Source organism: Gymnoscopelus microlampas (genome assembly GCF_963454915.1).
Source record: "Gymnoscopelus microlampas genome assembly, chromosome: 19".
Taxonomy (NCBI): domain Eukaryota; kingdom Metazoa; phylum Chordata; class Actinopteri; order Myctophiformes; family Myctophidae; genus Gymnoscopelus; species Gymnoscopelus microlampas.
The window spans coordinates 26735208-26756246 of record NC_139956.1 but is presented as its reverse complement, the minus strand read 5'-3'; the positions used below and the strand labels follow the sequence as shown (position 1 = coordinate 26756246).

The 21039-nt window shown below is 41.0% G+C and overlaps 2 protein-coding genes across 2 annotated transcripts in view; one reads left to right on the top strand and one right to left on the bottom strand.

Annotated features, from left to right (window-relative positions):
- The window catches only part of actn3b (actinin alpha 3b), a 43343-nt gene extending 38165 nt beyond the window's left edge, over window positions 1-5178 (top strand). The window contains exons 16-21 of the mRNA XM_084043384.1: window positions 192-326; window positions 1119-1298; window positions 1832-1978; window positions 2840-2905; window positions 3788-3946; window positions 4898-5178. Coding sequence (XP_083899510.1) covers window positions 192-326; window positions 1119-1298; window positions 1832-1978; window positions 2840-2905; window positions 3788-3946; window positions 4898-5056 — 846 coding nt within the window. The 3' untranslated portion in view covers window positions 5057-5178. The remainder of the gene's footprint in view (window positions 1-191; window positions 327-1118; window positions 1299-1831; window positions 1979-2839; window positions 2906-3787; window positions 3947-4897) is intronic.
- A 222-nt stretch (window positions 5179-5400) lies between these two features.
- The window catches only part of prkd4 (protein kinase D4), a 48104-nt gene continuing 32465 nt past the window's right edge, over window positions 5401-21039 (bottom strand). Inside the window, exons 18-19 of the mRNA XM_084043385.1 lie at window positions 8493-8578; window positions 5401-8006 (exon numbers count right to left, since the gene is read on the bottom strand). Coding sequence (XP_083899511.1) covers window positions 7842-8006; window positions 8493-8578 — 251 coding nt within the window. The 3' untranslated portion in view covers window positions 5401-7841. The remainder of the gene's footprint in view (window positions 8007-8492; window positions 8579-21039) is intronic.

The window sequence follows — 21039 nt, the reverse complement described above, 5'->3', positions numbered from 1 at the left end:
AAATAGTCAAGTAAAGTTCAAATACCTCAGAATTTTACAATTGTAAGTACAGTACTTCAGTAAATGTACTTAGTTACTTTCCACCACTGCTAATAATGCATAGCACCGCAAACTTAGCAAACTTTGACTTGAAAAAGGCTTTTCACTGAGCTTACTGTGCTGTAACCATGGCCCTCTGCTGCCCCCCGCAGGTGAAACATCTGGTGCCCCTCAGAGACCAAATGCTTCAGGAGGAGGTGGCCAGGCAGCAGGCCAACGAGAGACTGAGGCGCCAGTTCGCCGCCCAGGCCAACATTATTGGACCCTGGATTCAAACCAAGATGGAGGTACAGTACGCTGTGGTGGCTCTCAGTGCATCACTTCACATCTTTCGCCATGTAAAGAGAAGCAAAACTGCAAATGTGCAGAGTCGTGAGACGATACCTGGCAGGAGTTTCAGACTGAACTAAATGGCAATGATAATGTTAGTATCATGTTAGTATCATGTCAAAAACACATGTTTTTTACATTATATATAATAATATAGACTTTATTTTTTTTTAAACAAAAAATACGACTAAATAACCCCCTTTGAGTGACATAGTTGCATGGACCTGTTGACAGTAAGACAACTATATCTCACATGATGTTGCCCTAAGGGACAGTACAAGACATTCAGCTGTTCATGCCACCACTCCCGTTTAAAGCGATAGTTCACCTAAACAATAACTTTTTTTCCATCGATTAGTCACCCTATGGGGATTTGAATTCATGGATATTTTTTTTGTTTTTGTCGCATTCCTAAGCCATTAATTTGATGACCAGCGGACCGGTAGGCAGCGGTTCCGGTAGAAGATCTTTGTGTCTCCTACCGGAACCGCTACCGGTCATCAAATTATTGGCTTAGGAATGCAACAAAACACAAAAAAATATCCATGAATTCAAGTCTCCATGGGGTGACTAATCGATAGAAAAAATGTAATTCCGGTGAACTATCCCAAAGACAAGTGTCTACTCTAAACAACAAATACATGACACACCATCACAACATCCCTAAACTCAACTCATTAACCGTTCAGGGTTTCATTCCCTTCTCACGTCCTCCATGCTGTGCTTCTCTCTGTCCTGTCCGTCAACAGGAGATCGGTCACGTGTCCGTGGACATCGCCGGCTCCCTGGAGGAACAGATGAACAACCTGAAACAGTACGAGCAGAACATCATCAACTACAAGTCCAACATCGACAAGCTGGAGGGCGACCACCAGCTCAGCCAGGAGTCCCTCATCTTCGACAACAAGCACACCAACTACACCATGGAGGTATACGCACCGACCGCACCAACGCATACAGACATGGAGATTAGAAACTAATAACATAATGATATAATGATATAATATATACAATATATTGTCACTGACCCAATAGGGTCAGTGTCAAAAAGGGGTTAGGGTTCGGGCAAGATGACAAATTAAAAAAAGAAAAAAACATTTTCAAGGCATCAGGTTTGTCAGGATGTGCATTTTGTGGTCATGTTGGTTTCTTGTCATTTGAAAAGACATTCACATCATTTTTACAATGAAAATGTGAATGAGCCTGAAAATGTATGAAATATTAAGAATATACTGTATGATCCACTTCTCATTTTTATTTTTATTCCAGTTTTCTTGTATACTATCTTATTTTCATGAAAAATACTGGTTACACTAGCTCTACGAGCTCATAGCGCAACAGCGGTTGAAAGTGTGTGCAATGGTGTCAACCACGCTGCCCGTCTTTTCACGGCCTGCGTTCCTATATATCTGCGTCGCATCATGTCTCACACTTTCTCTTCCTCTCCCCCTCTGTGTTGCAGCACATCCGTGTGGGCTGGGAGCAGCTGCTCACCACCATCGCCAGAACCATCAACGAGGTGGAGAACCAGATCCTGACCAGAGACGCCAAGGGCATCAGCCAGGAGCAGCTCAACGAGTTCAGGGCCTCCTTCAACCACTTCGACAGGGTGAGACGAATGGTCCGACGGTCCACAGGCTAATCTTAGACCAGAGGTTGTAAAATGTTTTTAATTTCAAGGGTCCATTTATAGAACCACCTCAAGGACCCCAGAGCGTCCCTGGACCCCACTTTGAGAACCACGGGTCTAGACCTCTGTTTCTCAACCAGTGGTCCATGGACCACTAGTGGACCATGGCGTCACTGATCAATGGAAAAAAAATGCGGTGCTCGACACCGGCACGCAACCAAGTATAAATCCGCCCTTTAAGATCATTCATGTTAAATGACTGTGGTATGCCGTCAGCCAAGATCAAATCCCCACAAATATTTTGTAGCAAGGTTTTGATCATTCAGAGTATGTCTCACGACTGCAGTCTCATTTAGTCATGGCCAAACAGTGATTGTCCTTCGGAAGAACTTATAGGAGGGAAAATAAATCCATATATGATGATCAGCAGGCCTTTCACTTTGATGATAGGTGCCCTGGCCCTGGTAATAAAGCCCATGGATTAAAGTTCTCAGTCGCCACTGATCTCAGTCATTTGGATTCCATAGAAGCCAGCATGTCTTCTGCATGTCTTCTATGGACGCATGTTGCGCAGCGAAAATAGCCTAGAACAATATTACTAAAACATTTTTGTACATAATTGTGTTCATTGTTTTAGGAAACGGCACTAGTGTGGGTATAGACTCCTTTCACACTGTTTCGCAAATCGCACAATAAGATACATACAACGTTTTTCAGTCGTGGGATTTTGTTTTGCTTTAAAGCCTGAAGCAGTGGGCTTAATAATGAGCAGTTGTAAGAGTTTAATGATAAAACTGCTCATTCATTTGTCTCACGGTTTTATTCATGTTCCCTCTGCAGAAGAGAAACGGCATGATGGACCCAGACGACTTCCGCGCCTGCCTCATCTCCATGGGCTACGATCTGGTGAGGACACGTTTTAACACCAAGTGGGCCAAATGTTATGCAGCCGCTTGATTACTCTTCAGTCGCGCTCCCTGCTGTGTAACTTTATGACTCAGACTCAAATAGAGCGATATGAAATTCATCATCTTCATCTTGTTTCCTTCACTATGCTAAATTGTTTTGGGGATTGAAATCAATAAGCCATCTTGGGTTTGCAAATTGATTTCTTCTTTCAATTTTATGCAGAGAGCACTGATATTCTTCACACTGGGCAGAGGTTGAGTTTACAGCACAAAGCCAGTCAATGTTCATTACTTGATAATTACCTACTTTATAAATGTATAAATATAAATATTAAATCTTTAGGCGTTCTTCTTCTATCAATGTGACATTTGGCTGCGGCCCTCTGAAGATAGGTCTAGTCCGAAATGAGATATTAACATGCTATTTCGTTTGTCAAATTACTTTTTAGTATGTCCAAAAGCTTAGTAGCTACAGGTATACTAAATTGTATGTTAGATGCATACTAAAGGCAGTTTTGTAGTATGCAACAGTAGTAGAGACTCCATCTGGGAACCCATCGTCAAAAAACTGCAGAATCTGTTTTTGAGAGATTAGTAGAGACTAAACAGTACGCTGAAAATAGCATACTGTGTAGTATCTAGTACATTTGTATGTGGGTTAGGGTTATTTTTTATTACTTACTGTATGCCTGGAGATAAAATGAAAAGGACTTAACATCGTTACTACTGTAATTTAAACCACTTTCAACCTAGCCTCCCTATTTGGGCATGTCGTTATAGGTGTATCGTGCTTAGAAGTATTAAAGGGCTTAAGTGGTCAGACAAACTTGATCACAAGAACTCACACATTCGTTTCTCCGTTTCTTTTACCTTTTTAAAGGGCGAGGTGGAGTTTGCCCGCATCATGACCCTGGTGGACTCCAACAACACAGGCGTGGTGACCTTCCAGGCGTTCATCGACTTCATGACCCGCGAGACGGCCGAGACAGACACGGCAGAACAGGTCATGGCCTCGTTCAAAATCCTGGCCTCCGACAAGGTGAGCTGACAACCCTGGTCCTTAGAGGCCCTTGGTGCTCTTGTTGTTTATTTAACCTACCGTTACATGCAAATAATGGACATTTAAAGGGGGAAAAGTACAAACTTTGGCAGGCTACTAGTCCTACATACTTACACCTAGAACCCCCATTCAAACTTTAAAATGTTCATCTTAATGTGGACATGTTTGCCTGAAAAGGAATATTTGAAATGTTTAATAGTTTTAGAATTGTACTCCTTTAAAAGTTCAGAGATTTATAATGGAGGTCGATGGACGAATTTGGGACCTCAAAAAAACACTTTCACCTGGAAACTCCATTCACAGTTCAAACATTCCACCTTACTGTGGACATGCATGCTTGCAATGTTTTTCTTTGAAATCATTTGTAGTTTGGGAGATATTTAACTTTAAGCGCCCAATGCATTGTCAATGCGGCAATGGACATTTAAAGGGAAACGAGTACAGGCTACTAATCCTACATACTTACTGCTAGTAACCCCATTCATACTTTAAAATGTTCATCTTACTGTGGACATGTTTGCCTGAAAAGGAATCTTTGAAATCTTTAATAGTTTTAGAATTGTACTCCTTTAAAAGTTCAGAGATTTATAATGGAGGTCGATGGACGAATTTGGGACCTAAAAAAAAAACACTTTCACCTGGAAACTCCATTCACAGTTCAAACATTCCACCTTACTGTGGACATGCATCCTTGAGATGTTTTACTTTGAAATGATTTGTAGTTTTTGAAATATTTATCTTCAAGGGCCCAATGCATTCTGTGGCCAAGTTGAGCAGAGGGAGGTCTCTACTCCTGAACATGCGTTGAATACAACTACATATAGCAACATACGTTTTTCAGAAACCTGTTAGGATTTAGAAGACATTTGTAGATGCGTTCCCGGGTTGAATGGGTTTAACAAAAACGTCTCGGTCTTTCTCTCCATGCAGTCCTACATCACGGTGGACGAGTTGCGCAGGGAGCTGCCCCCAGAGCAGGCCGAGTACTGCATCAGCCGCATGACCAGGTACATCGGATCCGACGGCCCCGCCGGCGCCCTCGACTACATCTCCTTCTCCAGTGCCCTCTACGGCGAGAGCGACTTATAAACAAAAAGAACCCCTTCTCTTCTCCTCCTCCTCCTCCCAGCATCCCAAACTGCCCTGCCCCCCCTCGCCTATCTATCCTTCTTTCTCCTGTTTTGGAGAGAGAGATTAAAAAAACAACCCTTTCCTTTCCCCTGTCTTTCTTTCCCTGTTTGTCCTTAACATTATTTCTCTTTCAAATTGTATGTTTGTACCCTTACATTTATCCCCCCCCCCCTCCTCCTCTCCCACTGCCCTCCCAGAATTCACTGCCCAGAGAGGGCGAGAGTGGCAGGCTTTGCTCAAAACGGTTTGGAAACCGGCTGGCTCGTGACCCTCATGTCTTTTTCTGTTTATGAGAGCCCTTACAAAACCAGGAATGTGTCAGGTCTTGCACTGAAATCAATGTATGCAGCACACGTTTAAATATGACGTGCCTCGCAGGATGAGAGGGAGATTAAAAAAAAAAAATGAATAAAAACGAGAGGGCGAAGTTCAATCGTAAAATGGTTTTCAGCAAAGCATCTCACTCTTCACTTCTTCTCAGATGACCTATTTTTTGTAGAAGGGTAATTAAAGAAAAGATATGTTGAAAAAAAGACATTAAGTTGGTTGTTTGGTTGGTTGGTTGGTTGTTCGGTTGTGTATTGCGTTGCATGCATGTTGTGTTTTAAGTGTAGAAACACTTGTCTCTGTGAGTCAAAGAGTTGTCGACTCTTCCTTAACACCTTAAAAAACAAAACAAAACAAAAAAAAGCAGAACCCAGAAGCCTTAACCCGACCTCATACGCAAACTCTGAATTAACTGTTACTCGTTAATTCCGCTGGAATAACTCAGGCAGTATGATGTAATGAAAGCCATGTCTCATGGTGGAAGTTCTCCGTCGGAAAGACACAATTACCACAGCACTGTGAGCCACTTCATGTTAACGATAGTCCTTAACAATCACATCCCTGCAGCCACAACCCTCCGCTTATAGAAACCAAAGAGATGAGCCTAATGGAGGGGGTGGGGAGGGGAGGGGAGGGGGAAACGCATAGTTTACTTTTTGTTTTTTTTGCCTGTGTATCACCTGCTGATAAAGAAACTGAATACAAAAATGTTAAGATGAAGGCAAACTCCCCTACAGACTTGTGTACTGTAGCAGAGAGAGTGAGCGAACCCTGTGCAAAAGGATTGTGGGTTAAATGTAAAACACACAAAAAATGAAGAGGCCATGGCTGGGTCGGGGACTGTAGAACGAAGAACGAACCCAAAACGGGTGCGGCCAGAGAAAGTGATCCCACGCGCCTCTCTTCTCTCTCCTGCCTCTGGCTAAAACACTCCTTCTAGAAAAAAAGGAGCAGGCTATGTAATTATTTTGGTGTTCTGGAGGCAGGAGATGCGATGGAGAGAGAGAGGTGCTGAGGAGAGAGAAAGAACAGGGCATTAGGAATGTTCCGGATGAAACAAAAAAAGGAAGACTTGGCACTGCATGCGGGGACCATTGCAGGGCCGACGTCAGAAAGTTAATAAGCATACGCAAAAGCCAAATTCATGCTTTGTTCATGCACGCGGCACTCGCTGAAAACGGTTATTTTCAGCGAGTGTGGCGGCCGTATGGCATACGTCAGCCGTGAGGATTGGGTCCCATTAGCAACGCTCAGCGTGCAGCCATTGTTAATTATGAGAGGCTATAACTTGCGTCCACCCCTCCCCTGTGCATGACATGATTCATTTTTCTCTTTCTTCATCTGTGCTCTATTCTTTTCCTTCCTCTTCCTCGAGTTCAGTCTGTCTGTCATCAGTAACACGAAGCTCACTTTCACACAGTCAAAGTTTAAAAGAAAAGAAAAGAAAGAAAAAAAACACACCTTGGAATAAAAAAGGAAAATTATATTGCTACTTGACAGTTGTTTGTGTTGTTTTGTTTTTTGTTTCTTTTTTTTTTGAGTGGATGACAAGACATTTCATGAAAAACACTACCAGTACACAAATAGGGAGATATACAGCAGAAGTCTCTCGTCACGCCGGTTAGCATCACACACCATTATGAACTCATTACATTTTTACCAACTGACAGTCAAATATAAATATATATGGTTAACAACATCATTACGGGTGACAAAAAAGTAAAAAATAGATGTTTATATTTGGCTGATAAATACTGAAGGTATTTGTGAATAACAGTGTTTAACCCCACTAGTGTGATTTTCTCCAGTCACTTTTATTTCAAGTACCCCCAGTTAGGTGTGCATTAGGCCACAAACCCCCATAACGCTGAGAGTGTATAAATGGAACCAAATGGTCAGGTCCATAGACTGTAAAAAATATGGACGATTGGAACCGTCACGTGACCCATTGGTTTCTACAGACCCACTTTGAAGCCACTTTTTTGCCGACGAATTCAAATCCGCCATCTTGGAACATCCGGTCCCGAGAAGCAACCGGAAGCGACTGCTACTGGCTGCAACGACCGCGGGGGAGGGTCTTCACTCAGTAGAACCAGTAGAAGCCGACTAGAAACATACCCTACTTTATCACACATTTTAAAATGAATGGGACCATAATTTAATAAACGCATATCATGATAATTGAAAAAATACTTTAAACTAGCGATTGAAAACATAAAGTATTTATGAAACTGTTTACTAAGATAATAAAATCAAGTATAAAGTCCGGCCAAAACGTCATTCACTTGAATGGAGTAAAAATGCTTCTGCAGCCAGCAGGAGGGGAAATAGCGACATCTGCGGGGCCAGTTATTAGAACTGCATGCTGATAATGACTTCCTATTCCAGCGGGAGCTTCCTTGCCGCCTTGGTCGGGTCACATGTCAGGGTCATTGCCGGGGTCCCAGGAGAGGTGAGAGGGGAAGTCCAGGCCTTTGTCCTGGGCGTGGCGCCTCCAGCGCTCCTCGTCCCCCTGGTGGGTGAGGTACATGCTGCCCATCCGCAGCTCAAACTCCCTCAGGTCACACCACAGCTGGAAGTCCTGGAGGCAGAGAGAGAGGAGTGAACAGCTGCTTAGAATGGAGGATTTGATGTTGAAAGAAGTGGGATAGAGGGGGTCAAATGTTTAACCACTTAACCTATTAAGACCTATTGAAAATGTTTGAATATATATGTTTTTTTAAAGTGAACATTTGTAACTCAAATCTTAGCTTCTGGGGGTGGGGGGCCTGGAACAACATATTTTGAGATGGGGGGGTCGGCGGACAAATTCACATAATTTTGGGGGTTCTTGACATGAAAAAGGTTTGAGAACCACTGATAATTATAGCAACATACGTTTTTTTTTTTCAACTCATTTCTTTTTTAGGTTTTAGAAGACATTTGTAGAATCCCCAGGAGCAAAGATTTGAGTTACAAACGTTCGCTTTAAAAATATATATATTCAAACTAAAGATTTGCACAGATTTTCAATTAATATATATGAATCAACATGATAACATTTGAATTAAAAAGTATTAAATCTGACCTGACACCAGGGGTGACCGAGAGCCCTGCCAACAGTGAATCTCCGTCTCACAGACACCTGCAGCAGGTTACTGATCAGACTCACAGCTGTGGGAGAAGCAGAAAAGAGTTGCTTCAGTTTACAATAAATCCCTCTGTCCCAACATTAGAGGGATTAGGGGTGGAATGGCATACATGGCAAAAGTAGGCTGCAGTATGTCATTGTTGTAAAGGTTGTGCATATTCAGGAAAGCTTCCATTAAAGATGATGTAAGTGATATTTATTTTGTTAAAATAAGTGTTAAATAGCTCTCGCTTATTCCAATAGCAATCGTTACAATAGACTCATGACAGTATCATGGTCATGCTCAGTATCATGTCAGTATCATGGTCAATATCATGGTCAATTTCATGGTCAATATCATGCAGTATCGTGGTCAGTATCATTGTCAGTATCATTGTCAGTATCATAAGCCCTGTCACAGGGTTGTCAGGACCTGTCAATGGCCCTTTGATCAGTAAATGGGGTCTCCCATGTGTGTGACTTGGAGACCTGTTTCACTGTGCCATGTGAGTCAATGCAGAGAATATAACGGAGCAACTACTGAAGATATATCTCACCAATATTTGGAGTTACTTCATGGCACGATAACTACAGTATATGGACAATTCTACCGAATTGGTTGAAATTGCAGTCCCACAATGAAAACATTACCCCCCCCCCCCAAAATAAATAAATTCATGGTGTGGCCCCTTTAAGCGCCCAATGCATTGTCAATGGCAATGGACATTTAAACTTTTACCTGGGGCTTTTACCTTTATCTAATATTGTAGTGAATACCATGCAAGTTAACAGACTACATCAGAACCTCTGTGGTGCAGTGGTTTAGATACAGGGCTTACAACCAGAAGGTTCCCAGATCAAATTCAGCTATGACATTTTTCTAACTTTTATCTGACTCTTGTAGTCTGTATCTAATCTTTCAGTGAAGAGCGTGCAAGAGACCAGAGAAAGCATGAACCATGGTGGAGCTGTGGTTAAGATACAGGCCTTGCACACAGATGGTCCTGAGTTCAAAACCAGCAAGGACATCTTTCCAACTTTTACCTGGGGCTTTTACCTTTATCTAATCTTTTAGTGAATATCACACAAGTTAACAGAATTAGGATGAATTACAGTGGTGCAGTGATTGAGATACAGGACTTATAACCAGAAGGTTGCTGGTTCAAATCCAAGGACATTTTTTGAACTTTTACCTGACTCCTGCACCTTTATCTAATCTTTTAGTGAACAACACGCAAGTGAACAAAGTCAGTAAGAATCACTGTGGTGCAGTGGTTAAGATAAAGGGCTTATAACCGGAAGGTTCCCAGTTTAAATCCAACTTGGACATTTTCCCAACTTTTACCTGACTCTTGCACCTTCAAATCACACACATGCTGATTTGCCATTTCCAGGATTTGATTTCCAGGATTTGAGTCTTGAGTCCCAAGACTCAAGACCCAAAAGAGTCTTGAGTCGAACCAATTACTCCCGCGGAGACATCAAATTTATCTTTTGGGCCTTGAGTCCCAAAAGATATCTTTTGGGCCTTGAGTCCCAAGACTCAAGGCCCAAAAGAGAAATTTGATGTCTCCGCGGGAGTAATTGGTTCGACTCAAGACCCAAAAGAAGGTGAACTGACTGTAATGATTCAAAATGTCATATATAGAATAGAAACCCCATTCAAACTTATTACTTATTTGTCTTGTTTGTTGTTCAAGTCAAAGCACCAGGAAGGCTGTACTTGTCAGCCATCTGTTAGCTCAATGGGTTGAGACGCAGTATTCATGATCCAGAGGCCATGAGTTCAAATCCCATTGATGTCTTTCCTGTGATTCTTTCCTTTGCAGACTGGCTTCCAGAAGATCAAATGAAAACTACCAGGAAGGCTATATTTGTCATCCAACTGTTAGCTCAATGGGTTGAGACGCAGTATACATGATCCAGAGGCCATGAGTTCAAATGCCATTGATGTCTTTCCTATGATTCTTTCCTTTGCAGACTGGCTTCCAGAAGATCAAGTGAAAACTACCAGGAAGGCTGTACTTGTCAGCCATCTGTTAGCTCAATGGGTTGAGACGCAGTATTCATGATCCAGAGGCCATGAGTTCAAATCCCATTGATGTCTTTCCTATGATTATTTCCTTTGCAGACTGGCTTCCAGAAGATCAACTGAAAACTACCAAGAAGGCTGTACTTGTCAGCCATCTGTTAGCTCAATGGGTTGAGACGCAGTATTCATGATCCAGAGGCCATGAGTTCAAATCCCATTGATGTCTTTCCTTTGCAGACTGGCTTCCAGAAGATCAACTGAAAACTACCAGGAAGGCTATATTTGTCATCCAACTGTTAGCTCAATGGGTTGAGACGCAGTATACATGATCCAGAGGCCATGAGTTCAAATCCCATTGATGTCTTTCCTTTGCAGACTGGCTTCCAGAAGATCAAGTGAAAACTACCAGGAAGGCTGTACTTGTCAGCCATCTGTTAGCTCAATGGGTTGAGACGCAGTATTCATGATCCAGAGGCCATGAGTTCAAATCCCATTGATGTCTTTCCTATGATTATTTCCTTTGCAGACTGACTTCCAGAAGATCAACTGAAAACTACCAGGAAGGCTGTACTTGTCAGCCATCTGTTAGCTCAATGGGTTGAGACGCAGTATACATGATCCAGAGGCCATGAGTTCAAATCCCACTGGTGTCTTTACTGTGATGCTTTCCTTTGCAGACTAACTTCTAGAAAAACAAGTTAAAACCACCAGGAAACCTGTAACTCTCAGCCAACAGCTTAGCTCAACTGGTAGAGCGTCTGTCCAATGACTTGACTTGACTTGAGTAGGTTCGATTCCCACTCGAGTCAAGTGTCCCCGCTAACTTGGGGCAACGGATAAATTGACTGATATCCTTAGTGATGCTTTCCTTTGCAGACTAACATGACTTGACAGACTAACATGACTTGACTTGACTTGACTTGAGTGGGTTCGATTCCCACTCGAGTCAAGTGTCCCCGGTAACTTGGGGCAACGGATAAATTGACTGATATCCGTAGAAAACCGTAGCTAACTTGGGGCAACGGATAAATTGACTGATATCCTTAGTGATGCTTTCCTTTGCAGACTAACATGACTTGACAGACTAACATGACTTGACTTGACTTGACTTGAGTGGGTTCGATTCCCACTCGAGTCAAGTGTCCCCGGTAACTTGGGGCAACGGATAAATTGACTGATATCCGTAGAAAAACTTGTAGGAGGGTCCTGGGTTGCAGTTCAACCCAGGACCGAGCGATCCTGGGTTCGATTCCCACTAACGTCAAGTCTCCGGTAAAATAAAGTTACCGGGGACACTTGACTCGAGTGGGAATCGAACCCACTCAAGTCAAGTCAAGTCATGTTATTGGACAGACGCTCTACCAGTTGAGCTAAACTGTTGGCTGAGAGTCACAGGTTTCCTGGTGGTTTTAACTTGTTTTTCTAGAAGTTAGTCTGCAAAGGAAAGCATCACAGTAAAGACACCAGTGGGATTTGAACTCATGGCCTCTGGATCATGTATACTGCGTCTCAACCCATTGAGCTAACAGATGGCTGAGAAGTTCAGCCTTCCTGGTAGTTTCCAGTTGATCTTCTGGAAGCCAGTCTGCAAAGGAAAGAATCATAGGAAAGACATCAATGGGATTTGAACTCATGGCCTCTGGATCATGAATACTGCGTCTCAACCCATTGAGCTAACAGATGGCTGACAAGTAAAGCCTTCCGGGTAGTTTTCAGTTGATCTTCTGGAAGCCAGTCTGCAAAGGAAAGAATCATAGGAAATACATCAATGGGATTTGAACTCATGGCCTCTGGATCATGTATACTGCGTCTCAACCCATTGAGCTAACAGTTGGATGACAAATATAGCCTTCCTGGTAGTTTTCAGTTGATCTTCTGGAAGCCAGTCTGCAAAGGAAAGAATCATAGGAAAGACATCAATGGGATTTGAACTCATGGCCTCTGGATCATGAATACTGCGTCTCAACCCATTGAGCTAACAGATGGCTGACAAGTACAGCCTTCCTGGTGCTTTGACTTGAACAACAAACAAGACAAATAACTTTAAAAAAATGTGTTACAGCATAAATATAAATCTTTTTCATGGGGGGCCCTGACACTACATCTTTTCACATTGGGGTCCACTGCCCAAATACATGTCAATTTGGGGGGTTGACAACAAAACGTTTCAGAACCACAGACTCTAAGGAAACAGCTGTAGGTGAATGGATAGAGTCACTGACTACTGAGCCGCAGGTAACAGGTTCAAGCCTCAGCTACAGCAGCAAGTCAGGATGTCAAATCAAATAGGTATTATTAGGAGTGAAATGGTTGTGTTTCTTCACCCCAACTGCACATGACATCAGTTTACATGTACGTTATTTTCAGTGATGAAGACAAACCGCACAGACGTTCACTGTACTTTAGTACATTTTGTAAACTTATGACTCTGAGTAGAGTATAGCCTGACTTAAACAAACAAACAACAACTTAGTATAGTGAGATTATTTTTTACATAACTTACATTTTGTAATGAAACTACCGAAACGAAAGTTGGTCACCACCGAAACGAAAGTTAAATCCGAAAAAATCACTAAGTGTGGAGGCCAAAATCGTCCCCCCAAAAACCTGTTAGGAGTACGTTTCAGGCAATTTAGAGTTGATTGGTAGTACTTTGTAGTGACTTTTTTTGGTCCCTAACATTCATCGAGCTCTGGACTTAGTCATTTTTTTTCCGTTTCGGTAGTGACACAATGGTGTCACTACCGAAACGAAAAAAAAAATGTTCCCCCAAACACCTGTTAGGAGTACGTTTCAGGCAATTTAAAGTTGATTGGTAGTGACTTTTTTTTTTGGTCCCTAACATTCATCGAGCTCTGGACTTAGTAATTTTTTTTCCGTTTCGGTAGTGACACAATGGTGTCACCATTGTGTCACTATTGCTGAACGAAAAAATTGCTGGTTTTTCGTTCACCAGCAATTTAAAGTTGATTGGTAGTGACTTTTTTTTGGTCCCTAACATTCATCGAGCTCTGGACTTAGTAATTTTTTTTCCGTTTCGGTAGTGACACAATGGTGTCACTCCCGAAACGGAAAAAAAAATGCTCCCCCAAAAACCTGTTAGGAGTACGTTTCGGGCAATTTAAAGTTGATTGGTAGTGACTTTTTTTTTGGTCCCTAACATTCATCGAGCTCTGGACTTAGTAATTTTTTTTCCGTTTCGGTAGTGACACAATGGTGTCACTACCGAAACGAAAAAAAAATTTGTCACCAGCATTTTTTCGTCACCAGCATTTTTTCGTCACGAAAAAATGCTGGTGACGAAAAAATGCTGGTGACGGAAAATGACGAAAAATGCTTTAGTCATTTTTCGTCACCAGCATTTTTTCGTCACCAGCATTTTTTCGTCACCAGCATTTTTCGTCATTTTTCGTCACCAGCATTTTTCGTCACCAGCATTTTTTCGTCACCAGCATTTTTCGTCATTTTTCGTCACCAGCATTTTTTCGTGACCAGCATTTTTCGTCATTTTTCGTCACCAGCATTTTTTCGTCACCAGCATTTTTTCGTCACTAGCATTTTTTTGTCACCAGCATTTTTCGTCATTTTTCGTCACCAGCATTTTTTCGTCACCAGCATTGTTCGTCATTTTTCGTCACCAGCATTTTTTCGTCACCAGCATTTTTCGTCATTTTTCGTCACCAGCATTTTTTCGTCACCAGCATTTTTTTTCATTTTTTTTTTGTCCCTAACATTCATCGAGCTCTGGACTTAGTAATTTTTTTCCGTTTCGGTAGTGACACAATGGTGTCACTACCGAAACGAAAAAAAAAATTGTCACCAGCATTTTTTCGTCACCAGCATTTTTTCGTCACCAGCATTTTTCGTCATTTTTCGTCACCAGCATTTCTTCGTCACCAGCATTTTTTCGTGGTAGTGACTTTTTTTTTGGTCCCTAACATTCATCGAGCTCTGGACTTAGTAATTTTTTTTCCGTTTCGGTAGTGACACAATGGTGTCACTCCCGAAACGGACAAAAAAATGTTCCCCCAAAAACTTGTTAGGAGTACGTTTCGGGCAATTTAAAGTTGATTGGTAGTGACTTTTTTTTTGGTCCCTAACATTCATCGAGCTCTGGACTTAGTAATTTTTTTTCCGTTTCGGTAGTGACACAATGGTGTCACTACCGAAACGAAAAAAAAAATGTTCCCCCAAAAACCTGTTAGGAGTACGTTTCAGGCAATTTAAAGTTGATTGGTAGTGATTTTTTTTTTGGTTCCTAACATTCATCGAGCTCTGGACTTCGTAATTTTTTTTCCGTTTCGGTAGTGACACAATGGTGTCACTACCGAAACGGGAAAAAAAATGTTCCCCCAAAAACCTGTTAGGAGTACGTTTCAGGCAATTTAAAGTTGATTGGTAGTGACTTTTTTTTTTTGTCCCTAACATTCATCGAGCTCTGGACTTATTAATTTTTTTTCCGTTTCGGTAGTGACACAATGGTGTCACCATTGTGTCACTATTGCTGAACGAAAAAATTGCTGGTTTTTCGTTCACCAGCAATTTAAAGTTGATTGGTAGTGACTTTTTTTTGGTCCCTAACATTCATCGAGCTCTGGACTTAGTAATTTTTTTTCCGTTTCGGTAGTGACACAATGGTGTCACTACCGAAACGAAAAAACATTTTGTCACCAGCATTTTTTCGTCACCAGCATTTTTTAGTCACCAGTATTTTTCGTCATTTTTCGTCACCAGCATTTTTTCGTCACCAGCATTTTTCGTCATTTTTCAGGCAATTTAAAGTTGATTGGTAGTGACTTTTTTTTTGGTCCCTAACATTCATCGAGCTCTGGACTTAGTAATTTTTTTCCCGTTTCGGTAGTGACACAATGGTGTCACTACCGAAACGAAGAAAAAAAATTGTCACCAACATTTTTTCGTCACCACCATTTTTTCGTCACCAGCATTTTTCGTCGTTTTTCGTCACCAGCATTTTTTCGTCACCACCATTTTTTCGTCACCAGCATTTTTCGTCATTTTTCGTCACCAGCATTTTTTTCGTCAGCATTTTTCGTCATTTTTCGTCACCAGCATTTTTTTGGTCACCAGCATTTTTCGTCATTTTTCGTCAACAGCATTTTTTCGTCACCAGCATTTTTCGTCATTTTTCGTCACCAGCATTTTTTCGTCACCAGCATTTTTCGTCATTTTTCGTCACCAGCATTTTTTCGTCACCAGCATTTTTCGTCATTTTTCGTCACCAGCATTTTTCGTCACCAGCATTTTTTCGTGACCAGCATTTTTCGTCATTTTTCGTCACCAGCATTTTTTCGTCACCAGCATTTTTTCGTCACCAGCATTTTTCGTCACCAGCATTTTTTCGTCACCAGCATTTTTCGTCACCAGCATTTTTTTCGTCAGCATTTTTCGTCATTTTTCGTCACCAGCATTTTTTTGGTCACCAGCATTTTTCGTCATTTTTCGTCAACAGCATTTTTTCGTCACCAGCATTTTTCGTCATTTTTCGTCACCAGCATTTTTTCGTCACCAGCATTTTTCGTCACCAGCATTTTTTCGTCACCAGCATTTTTTCGTCAACAGCATTTTTCGTCATTTTTCGTCACCAGCATTTTTTCGTCACCAGCATTTTTCGTCACCAGCATTTTTTCGTCACCAGCATTTTTCGTCATTTTTCGTCACCAGCATTTCCGTTTCGGTAGTGACACAATGGTGTCACTACCGAAACGAAAAAAAATTGTTCCCCCAAAAACCTGTTAGGAGTACGTTTCAGGCAATTTAAAGTTGATTGGTAGTGACTTTTTTTGGTCCCTAACATTCATCGAGCTCTGGACTTAGTAATTTTTTTTCCGTTTCGGTAGTGACACAATGGTGTCACTACCGAAACGAAAAAAAAATTGTTCCCCCAAAAACCTGTTAGGAGTACGTTTCGGGCAATTTAAAGTTGATTGGTAGTGACTTTTTTTTTGGTCCCTAACATTGATCGAGCTCTGGACTTAGTAATTTTTTTTCCGTTTCGGTAGTGACACAATGGTGTCACTACCGAAACGAAAAAAAAATGGTTCCCCCAAAAACCTGTTAGGAGTACGTTTCGGGCAATTTAAAGTTGATTGGTAGTGACTTTTTTTTTGGTCCCTAACATTGATCGAGCTCTGGACTTAGTCATTTTTTTTCCGTTTTGGTAGTGACACAATGGTGTCACTACCGAAACGAAAAAACAATTGTTCCCCCAAAAACCTGTTAGGAGTACGTTTCAGGCAATTTAAAGTTGATTGGTAGTGACTTTTTTTTTGGTCCCTAACATTGATCGATCTATGGACTTAGTATTTTTTTTTCCGTTTCGGTAGTGACACAATGGTGTCACTACCGAAACGAAAAAAAATTGTTCCCCCAAAAACCTGTTAGGAGTACGTTTCGGGCAATTTAAAGTTGATTGGTAGTGACTTTTTTTTGGTCCCTAACATTCATCGAGCTCTGGACTTAGTAATTTTTTTTCCGTTTCGGTAGTGACACAATGGTGTCACTCCCGAAACGGAAAAAAAAATGTTCCCCCAAAAACCTGTTAGGAGTACGTTTCGGGCAATTTAAAGTTGATTGGTAGTGACTTTTTTTTTGGTCCCTAACATTCATCGAGCTCTGGACTTAGTAATTTTTTTTCCGTTTCGGTAGTGACACAATGGTGTCACTACCGAAACTAAAAAACATTTTGTCACCAGCATTTTTTCGTCACCAGCATTTTTTCGTCACCAGCATTTTTCGTCATTTTTCGTCACCAGCATTTTTTCGTCACCAGCATTTTTCGTAATTTTTCGTCACCAGCATTTTTCGTCACCAGCATTTTTTCGTCACCAGCATTTTTCGTCACCAGCATTTTTTCGTGACCAGCATTTTTCGTCATTTTTCGTCACCAGCATTTTTTCGTCACCAGCATTTTTTCGTCACCAGCATTGTTCGTCATTTTTCGTCACCAGCATTTTTTTCGTCACCAGCATTTTTTTCGTCACCAGCATTTTTCGTCATTTTTCGTCACCAGCTTTTTTTTCATCACCAGCATTTTTCGTCATTTTTCGTCAACAGCATTTTTTTGTCACCAGCATTTTTCGTCATTTTTCGTCACCAGCATTTTTTCGTCACCAGCATTTTTCGTTATTTTTCGTCACCAGCATTTTTTCGTCACCAGCATTTTTTCGTCACCAGCATTTTTCGTCATTTTTCGTCACCAGCATTTTTTCGTCACCAGCATCTTTTTTTCATTTTTTTTTGGTCCCTAACATTCATCGGGCTCTGGACTTAGTAATTTTTTTTCCGTTTCGGTAGTGACACAATGGTGTCACTACCGAAACTAAAAAACATTTTGTCACCAGCATTTTTTCGTCACCAGCATTTTTTCGTCACCAGCATTTTTCGTCATTTTTCGTCACCAGCATTTTTTCGTCACCAGCATTTTTCGTAATTTTTCGTCACCAGCATTTTTCGTCACCAGCATTTTTTCGTCACCAGCATTTTTCGTCACCAGCATTTTTTCGTGACCAGCATTTTTCGTCATTTTTCGTCACCAGCATTTTTTCGTCACCAGCATTTTTTCGTCACCAGCATTGTTCGTCATTTTTCGTCACCAGCATTTTTTTCGTCACCAGCATTTTTTTCGTCACCAGCATTTTTCGTCATTTTTCGTCACCAGCTTTTTTTTCATCACCAGCATTTTTCGTCATTTTTCGTCAACAGCATTTTTTTGTCACCAGAATTTTTCGTCATTTTTCGTCACCAGCATTTTTTCGTCACCAGCATTTTTCGTTATTTTTCGTCACCAGCATTTTTTCGTCACCAGCATTTTTTCGTCACCAGCATTTTTCGTCATTTTTCGTCACCAGCATTTTTTCGTCACCAGCATCTTTTTTTCATTTTTTTTTGGTCCCTAACATTCATCGGGCTCTGGACTTAGTAATTTTTTTCCGTTTCGGTAGTGACACAATGGTGTCACTACCGAAACGAAAAAAAAATTTGTCACCAGCATTTTTTCGTCACCAGCATTTTTCGTCATTTTTCGTCACCAGCATTTTTTCGTCACCAGCATTTTTTCGTGGTAGTGACTTTTTTTTTGGTCCCTAACATTCATCGAGCTCTGGACTTAGTAATTTTTTTTCCGTTTCGGTAGTGACACAATGGTGTCACTACCGAAACGATTTTTTTTTTTGTCACCAGCATTTTTTCGTCACCAGCATTTTTTCGTCACCAGCATTTTTCGTCATTTTTCGTCACCAGCATTTTTCGTCACCAGCATTTTTTCGTCACCAGCATTTTTCGTCACCAGCATTTTTTCGTGACCAGCATTTTTCGTCATTTTTCGTCACCAGCATTTTTTCGTCACCAGCATTTTTTCGTCACTAGCATTTTTTTGTCACCACCTTTTTTCGTCATTTTTCGTCACCAGCATTTTTTCGTCACCAGCATTGTTCGTCATTTTTCGTCACCAGCATTTTTTTCGTCACTAGCATTTTTCGTCATTTTTCGTCACCAGCTTTTTTTTCGTCACCAGCATTTTTCGTCATTTTTCGTCAACAGCATTTTTTCGTCAACAGCATTTTTCGTCATCTTTCGTCACCAGCATTTTTTCGTCACCAGCATTTTTCGTTATTTTTCGTCACCAGCATTTTTTCGTCACCAGCATTTTTTCGTCACCAGCATTTTTCGTCATTTTTCGTCACCAGCATTTTTTCGTCACCAGCATCTTTTTTTCATTTTTTTTTGGTCCCTAACATTCATCGGGCTCTGGACTTAGTAATTTTTTTCCGTTTCGGTAGTGACACAATGGTGTCACTACCGAAACGAAAAAAAATGTTGTCACCAGCATTTTTTCGTCACCAGCATTTTTCGTCATTTTTCGTCACCAGCATTTTTTCGTCACCAGCATTTTTTCGTGGTAGTGACTTTTTTTTTGGTCCCTAACATTCATCGAGCTCTGGACTTAGTAATTTTTTTTCCGTTTCGGTAGTGACACAATGGTGTCAAAAAAATTTTTTGACAATGGTGTCACTACCGAAACAATTTTTTTTTTTGTCACCAGCATTTTTTCGTCACCAGCATTTTTTCGTCACCAGCATTTTTCGTCATTTTTCGTCACCAGCATTTTTCGTCACCAGCATTTTTTCGTCACCAGCATTTTTCGTCACCAGCATTTTTTCGTGACCAGCATTTTTCGTCATTTTTCGTCACCAGCATTTTTTCGTCACCAGCATTTTTTCGTCACTAGCATTTTTTTGTCACCACCTTTTTTCGTCATTTTTCGTCACCAGCATTTTTTCGTCACCAGCATTGTTCGTCATTTTTCGTCACCAGCATTTTTCGTCATTTTGTCAACAGCATTTTTTCGTCACCAGCATTTTTCGTAATTTTTCGTCACCAGCATTTTTTCGTCACCAGCATTTTTCGTCATTTTTCGTCACCAGCATTTTTTTCGTCACCAGCATTTTTTCGTCACCAGCATTTTTCGTCATTTTTCGTCACCAGCATTTTTTCGTCACCAGCATTTTTTTTCATTTTTTTTTGGTCCCTAACATTCATCGAGCTCTGGACTTAGTAATTTTTTTCCGTTTCGGTAGTGACACAATGGTGTCACTACCGAAACGAAAAAAAAAATTGTCACCAGCATTTTTTCGTCACCAGCATTTTTCGTCATTTTTCGTCACCAGCATTTTTTCGTCACCAGCATTTTTTCGTGGTAATGACTTTTTTTTTGGTCCCTAACATTCATCGAGCTCTGGACTTAGTATTTTTTTTTCCGTTTCGGTAGTGACACAATGGTGTCACTACCGAAACGAAAAAAAAAATTGTCACCAGCATTTTTTCGTCACCAGCATTTTTTCGTCACCAGCATTTTTCGTCATTTTTCGTCACCAGCATTTTTTCGTCACCAGCATTTTTTCGTCACCAGCATTTTTCGTCATTTTTCGTCACCAGCATTTTTCGTCACCAGCATTTTTTCGTCACCAGCATTTTTCGTCATTTTTCGTCACCAGCATTTTTCGTCATTTTTCGTCACCAGCATTTTTTCGTGACCAGCATTTTTCGTCATTTTTCGTCACCAGCATTTTTTCGTCACCAGCATTTTTTCGTCACTAGCATTTTTTTGTCACCAGCATTTTTCGTCATTTTTCGTCACCAGCATTTTTTCGTCACCAGCATTGTTCGTCATTTTTCGTCACCAGCATTTTTTTGTCACCAGCATTTTTCGTCATTTTTCGTCACCAGCATTTTTTCGTCACCAGCATTTTTCGTCATTTTTCGTCACCAGCATTTTTTTCGTCACCAGCATTTTTCGTCATTTTTCGTCACCAGCATTTTTTTCGTCACCAGCATTTTTCGTCATCTTTCGTCAACAGCATTTTTTCGTCACCAGCATTTTTTTTCATTTTTTTTTGGTCCCTAACATTCATCGAGCTCTGGACTTAGTAATTTTTTTCCGTTTCGGTAGTGACA